The sequence below is a fragment of the Alligator sinensis genome, unplaced genomic scaffold (genome assembly GCF_000455745.1).
Source record: "Alligator sinensis unplaced genomic scaffold, ASM45574v1 scaffold850_1, whole genome shotgun sequence".
Classification (NCBI taxonomy): Eukaryota; Metazoa; Chordata; order Crocodylia; family Alligatoridae; genus Alligator; species Alligator sinensis.
Window position 1 is genome coordinate 636,812 of NW_005842742.1, and position 6,933 is coordinate 643,744.

At 59.2% G+C, this 6,933-nt stretch overlaps 1 protein-coding gene and 1 long non-coding RNA gene across 2 annotated transcripts in view; both read right to left on the minus strand.

Annotated features, from left to right (window-relative positions):
• PPP2R1A (protein phosphatase 2 scaffold subunit Aalpha) overlaps positions 1–1,322 on the minus strand; it is a 9,797-nt gene extending 8,475 nt beyond the window's left edge. Inside the window, exon 1 of the mRNA XM_006034507.3 lies at positions 1,218–1,322. Coding sequence (XP_006034569.1) covers positions 1,218–1,295 — 78 coding nt within the window. The 5' untranslated portion in view covers positions 1,296–1,322. The remainder of the gene's footprint in view (positions 1–1,217) is intronic.
• Positions 1,323–3,604: 2,282 nt separating this feature from the next.
• On the minus strand, positions 3,605–5,671 carry LOC112552051. The gene is made up of 3 exons (XR_003096395.1): positions 5,281–5,671; positions 4,312–4,440; positions 3,605–3,723 (listed from the first exon to the last, which is right to left on the minus strand). It is a non-coding gene; the product is annotated as an uncharacterized LOC112552051 (long non-coding RNA).
• Between the last annotated feature and the right edge of the window lie 1,262 nt (positions 5,672–6,933).

Genomic DNA, 6,933 nt, shown 5'->3' on the forward strand with positions numbered 1-6,933 from the left:
CCCCCCCCTCCCGGTCCCCCGGCGGCCCCACCCCCCCCAGCCAGTCCCATGTAGCCCCACCCCCCCCAGAAGCCCCACCCACTGGGGCAGATCCCCTAACTGCCCCCCGGGGGGGGGGGGGTATTTGCCCTCCACCCCCAGACCCTGGGGAAGACTCGCCTCCCCCATAGCAACCTCTGCTCCAGCCAACCAGGTGGGACAGCCTTGCTGGCCATGCCCCCATCCCGGGGAGGGGCCGGCGCCTGAGAAGGCTGTATTTTATGGCTGAGAACTCTGATTGGCTGCTGCAAGCCCCGCCCTGCAGGAATATACCATGGGAGCCCAGCCAATAGCAGTGAATGCCAGGAGAGCGGGGAAAGGCTGTCATTGGCAGCTGAGGGAGCCTCCTGCAGTCAACCAGACGAGGCGTGACACCGAGAAAGGTTCTGATTGGCTCCTAGGATGGATCTACCACAGGGAACAGGCCAGGATTGGTCCCATAAGCTTTGCCCACCCCATCTAAAAAGAAGGAGGAGCCTTACACCAGCCATTCATAGGCAGGGTCCCACTATAACCACCCCCCCCCCCCTCCCACCTCAAAAGGACCCCTGGTGTGAAACAGCCCCTCCAATTGGCCCCCTGGAGGTACAGGGGTACAGGTACAGGAACAACCAATCAGTCACCTCCTCTCATCCTGTCCCCCCCAACACACACACTTTGTTCCCTCAATGCAATAAATCAGGCCCCCCGATAGGTTCTATAATCTCCAGCAAACAGCCAATCAGAAACTGCTCTCAGGGCCTCCCCCAAAAGGAAATGAAGGGTCTCACTGGAATGAATGGGGGATGCCAGCCAATCAGGGGGCTCGCCCCATCCCACAAAAGACAATGCAGGATTCGACAACAAACAGCGTCCCTCACTGACCCCAGTCCGAAGCTCTGAGCCAATCAGGGGCTTCCTCTCACGCGGAAGAGGATCCAGGGAGTGCGGGGCGCCCCGATAGGCGCTGCTCCGCCCAATCAAGGGGCTCCTCATTCCCCCGAAGGGGTTTCGGGGATCAGACGAGCCCTCCCCGATCGGTCCCCCCGCGTTCATTCCAAAGAGGGGCGCCGGCGGCCAATGAGGCGCCTCCTCTCATGCCCCGAACCACGCTGCGGCAATGAGACGCGGCGCGTGATTGAGCGCCGGGCTGATGGCGGACGCCGGTGCGGCCTAATGGGCCCCGGCGCCGCCGGTACCTGTACGTCTTCGTTGCGGAGCTCGTCGATCAGCACCGCGATGGGGTAGAGCGAGTCGTCGCCATCGGCCGCCGCCATCTTTGCTCCCGGCTCCAGCTACTGAAAAGCCGCGGGGACGCCTTAGCCGCCTTGCAGGGGTGGCCCCGCGCTGATTGGCTGGGCCGGGGCCCCTGTCTTGCCCTTCTCTTTTATCATTGGCTGGGCTGGCGGTCACTTAGAGTGTCTCCCCGCTCTCCCTGATGCGATTGGCCGAAGGAGTGTGTCAGCCACATCCAACCCGCGCTCTAATTGGTTGGAATGACACTTGGTCCGTCCCCTCTGCGCTACAAGCGCCATTGGGTCTGGGGCCAGTGCACCCGCCTCCTCCACAACGCCATTGGGCGAGAGCTCAGAGTACCCCACCTTCCTTTAAATCCTATTGGTTACGTCCCTCTGAATTCCCGCCTCTGCTTTCTCATTGGCTAGATAGTTCCTGTCAATCTCCGTCCCCTTGCACTCTATTGGGAGAGGAAAACGGCACTCCGTGTCCCAGCGCCCGCCTTCTCCCTCAGATAATTGCCACTCGATTTGATTGACATGGCACTAGTCCAATCCTAATGTAACCCTCGAGAACGACTGGGGCTTGGGTGGTTCTAAGGCGGGGAATGATACTTGTTGCCCTTAGCAACCGCAAGGTCGGCCATCTTGGCTCTGTTACCACGGGAACAGCACTGTGGGTGCCTTCGTGATGCCACAGCGCCGTGGGTGACGTCACAAAGCCCTGCGCTGATGAGGTCATACCCAAGATGACATTGCAGCCCAGGGGATGACATAACACTCGCTGTGATGTCAGAGCACCAGCTAGGATGGTTTTGGCCCCCACAGTGGATGTTACGGGGCCCGGGACCCCGATCCAGCTGCCTCCCCCCGCGCCACAGCCCACGGACCCGCTCCCGTCCGCTGCGAGCCCCGCCCCGCTCCCCACGTCTCCCCGCCCCTCCATCCCTCTCTCTCCAGCCACCGATACACCTGCTTACCGATTTACTCCTATACACGTCTATTCCTTCGTCCTTCTAGCCACCGACACGTCTATCGATCTATTTATCTACCCATCCACCCACCCGTCCATCCCCATGCAGCCCTCCTGCTGCGCTATGTCAATCCACCCATCCATCCACGTACGCACATACCTACCTGCCTAGTCCCACACGCTCCTCTCTCTCTGTCTCTCTCCATCGTTTCGTGTTATCCTGCACCATCCCGGTCTCAGCCAGAGCTGCAAACACACAACAACTCCCCTCTTCTCTTGACTTCCTAAAAGATGCAGCCAAACGCAAGCATTTAGGAGGTTTTTAATGGTGACCGGGAAAGGAAATCAGCTCCAAAACAGGGGAACCGGCACATTGCTGCCCTCTTACATATACGGGGGCCCTTGTGGCTCCATCTTTCCTGAAGCCTCCTATGTTTTGTCCCCAGAGACCCTGAGCGGCTCCTGAGCATCGTGCCAAGGGGGGACAGTGGGGAGACCCAGCCCCTGCTCGTGGCTGATCAAGGCAGAAGAGCGGGGATGTAGTGCGCAGGTTTGTTACTACCCTGAAATAGAATAGTTTTCTGATAAGCATACTGTTAGGTTTACAATAATTTAGATTATTAGAAAGTATTAGCTTTACAGCTGAATACAAGGCATGACCTGAGGCCTAGCAATGCAGCTGACCACAAGGCAGATTGATAGCTAAGCCTTTGCTTGTGTCAAGTAATCATTTTAACTGTATTAAGCATTTTCTGAGTTAAAAGCAGCAAGTATCTCTGTGTCTGTGTGCTAAAAAATCAGCTACAGCAAGAAATAAGATAAGACAGGGAAACCATTGTTCTGGGTGCACTGGTTGTGTCCTTGAGAAGTATCTACTACTGTGTAAGGTTTTGCTAACATATTATAATGTTACTGTTACTTAACTTTTAGCTTTTAAAAAGTGCTAGTTCAGCTTAATAAAAATATGCTGTTACAAAGATTTGAAAAGCACCGCCCAAGTATTGCTTTTTTTTGTTAACCATGAAGTCTTGCCTTGTTGTAATAAGTATAAAAGATCACCTCACCCTTAGGGGGGGGCCATTTTGCCTTTTGCTGGCTTTATGGTCTTTGCTCGAGCAAATAAACAGCTGTCTTTCTTTACCCGCGTTGTCTGTCTATCAAATTACAGCTAGACAACAAACCTTAGGGAGGTTTCTCCCACCACAGGGAGGAGATACCAGGCTGGGATGAGACACCAGGCCCCCGATGTAGCAGGGCCGGGCGGGGGTCCAGGTCGCATCCGGGCGGCTGTGCGGGGGCTGAGCTCTCACCTCTGGCTGCTTCGTCCCCAGACGTATCCTGCAACAGAGCAGGAAGGGCTGGGGCTGGGGTGAGCCCGTGCCCCCCACGCCCAACCCGCGGCCCCTGCTCCCCCCCAGCCCTGCCCCGTCACTCCTGACCCGCATCTGAAGAAGGCATCTGAGCATGCATGGATGGACAGATGAAGAGCGGGGGCCTCTGGGGATGGAGGGGTGAATGAATATAAAGATGGATGATGGATGAAGGGAGGGAGGCATGGATGGATGGACGCTAGAGGGAGCGATTAAAAGTCTGGCACCATGAGCAGCCTCGGGTCTAACAAGCGGGCCTGGACACATGCACCTTCTATCCCCTGGGAGCCCGGACGCCTGGGATCTCGAGGCAACGGGGGCAGGTGGGTGAGAGCAGGGGGTTGTGCAAGCCCAGACACCTGGGATCTCTCTCCTAACAGCAGGGACAGGCTGAATCCTGCTTAGGCCCTGGTTTGAGCCACTTCCACTTCTGCCCATGACAGCACCTGCCCCAGCCGTGTCTGGCCCGAGGTCCCCACTTCCTGTCCCCGACGGGCACTGACTGTTTCCCACCAGTTCCACCCCAGAGCTGGGCGCATCTCGAGCCATGGCAAGCCTCCGCAGGCACCCCCAGCACCCGAGTCCAACCCAGTAAGTGATTTTGGGCTCAAAGGGACCAGAGAAGCCACAGAAAAGCCCTTGGGGAACAGGCTGAGATCAAGGAGGGCAAATGGGGCTGGCTGTGGTTGGCAGCTGGGGCTGGAGGCTCAAATACCTGGGTGCTCTCCACCTCTGGGAAGGGTGTGGGGGCCGGGGGTGAGAACAGGGGGCCCAGACTCCTTGGTTCAGTACCCAGGTCTGTTGCAGGCTCCTCTCTCAACCGAGGCGCTGTTGTGAGAAATAACTACCCCCCCCGAGACTCTTACTTCTGCTTTCGGCTTTTTGCTTCCTGTTCAGGCTGTTTCCCACTTGTCCCTCAAGCAAGTCTGGGGCGGAGGGCAGGGTGGGGGGGGGTAGAGGCCTGCCCCCCCTGCCCTGCTGGTGCCCCTCAATCCTGACACCAGTCCCTGCCCACCCCCAGCCTTGCCAGTGCCCCTCACTCCCCACCTGCAGCCCCCCAGCCAGTGCATAGGCGGTGCACAGAGATGCCTGTGCACCCCTGTAGAGCGCTAGTGCATCCCCTGAGAGGCCACGCTCCCCACTTAGGCAATGGGCGGGGGGGCAGGCAGGAGTGCCAGCGCCCGCTCTGCAAGTGCTGGCCAGGGACTGGGAGCGCCGGATGGTGAGATTGGCCACAGGGGGGCCGGTCACTGACTGGTCACTGGTGGGGTACACGCCCCCCCCGACTAAAGCGGCACCAGTCGCCTATGTCCCAGCCCTGCCGGTTCCCCTCACTTGACCCCTGATTCCCTGCCTCAGCGCCCCCTACAGGTATGTTTAGGAGGGTGGGGGAGGTAGTGGGAGGTGTTGGGGGAACCAACATAGACGGCTGCAGCATCTAAACCAGGGGCGGGCAATTATTTTTGGGTTCTGGCAAGCTGCTGAGGGCCACATGGGTAGCCCCACCCGTTAACAGGTGCCCCGCCCCCTGGTCATCATCTTGGGACTGGAAGTCCTGCCCCCTGCCCTTTGCCACCAGAAGTCCAGGGGTGATGCCTAGGGGGTGTACGCAGGTGCACATGCACCCCCTGAGCATGGCAGTGCATCCCCTCCAAAAAGGTGCTTGCAGGTGGTCGCTACTCACCACCTTGCCGCCAGCACTGCCAGTGGCGTCTGTGGGCGGTCAGCGATCCCCACGGGCTGCCGCCGATGCTGCCGGTGGCAGCTGCAGGAGCTCCCCGCTCACCGCCACTGTCCTCCCATTGCTGTCGCCGTGCTCCCCCTGCCACTGTGCCCCACCAGCTGCCAGGGGCACGGGTCGTTTATGCACAAGTCCTTCCCCTTGCCTCCAAAAGAACCTTGTCTGTCCTTTCAGTAAGGGGTTTTGCCATCTCGGAACCAGAAAAATATCAAACTATAGTTTAAAAATCGAACATTGAAAACATGCGTTAATTTGGTTTCAAAAATATTTTTGTCCTGATTTACATGTGCTTGCTGAGTCTACACAGAGGTGATTGTATAATAGCTTAAAATGAAGTCTTATGGTTGTCTATTGGGTGGGGCACAGGGGGTGCATATAGATTTGTGGGGGGCTGTGGGTATGTGGGGTGCGGGGGAGGGTGGAGGTGGGGGGATTCTGTGGGGGTGGATAGGCGTGGGGAGAGGGAGCATGTGGGTGTATGTGGATATGTGGGTTGTGGGTGGGTATGGGGTTTGTGGGAGGTTGTGTGTGGGGAAGAGGGTGGCAGAGATGTGGGAGGGGGAGTGGGTGTGCGGGTCTGTGTGTATGGCAATGCAAGCGAGGGTGGGTGTATGTATGTAGTGGGGTGTGCGACTTGCCCTATAAACACGCATACTCTGTCATTGCTTTGTCTCTCTCTCCCCCTCTCTCACTGCATGGATGTGTGCAGGCAAACTGCCCCCTACCCCCAACTCCTGTTCCAGGCCCCAGGGTACTGATGTGGGCCCCCTGCTCCCGCAATCTAGCAATGCAGCCAGGAGCCACGTAATGCCAGAGCGGCCAGTGGGCAGGAAAGCAGGAAAATGGCAGCTACAGGCCGGGGAGTGGCAGCGAGCAGGCATACGAGAGCGCAGCGACAGTGCGGGGCCTGCGCAGGTGTCCTGGGGCCAGCGGTGATGGGGCCCAGGGCTGGGCAGCAGGCATCTGGGTTCCTGGCACCCCCTGCTCACACCCACAAGCCCCACTCCTGACCCCCAAGAATCCAGGTGTCCGGGCTCACAGAGCTCCCGGGCCTGCTCCCCTCAGGGAACCCAGGTGTTCTGGATACCAAGCCCCTTCCCTGCAGACCCTCCTGGCCTCTGTGAGCTAAAGGGATCCCAGGCGCCTGGGCTCCCAGAATCCCCTGCTCTCACCCCCAGACCCCAACAGCCTCCTAGACCTGGAGAGAATCCAGATGGCTGGGTACTTGCGATGTGGGGAGCTGGAGGGTGTTGGGGAGGCCCACTGTCCTCCACCAAAACCAGGCGCCCCTTCCCCTCCCCAAAACCCAGGCATGTGGGCCCTGTACCGCCCCAGGAGAGAGAACCCAGGCATCTGGCCCCCTCCAACTCTGGGGTGTGAACCCAGGTGTCCGGGCACCCTGACCCATGCCCTCCCCCATCTCCGCAGCAGGCACCCCTGTGTCCCGCCTGGAGGGTCTGGGGTGGCAGCAGGAGGAGTCCCTGGCCCAGCTATGCTGCTCCCTGCCCCACCACTGACCTCCACAGCCCCTAGGCCTGGCCTGGGGGGCCCTGAAGGGCCTGGGGGGCTGCAGCCCCAATCCTGGGCCCGGCCGGA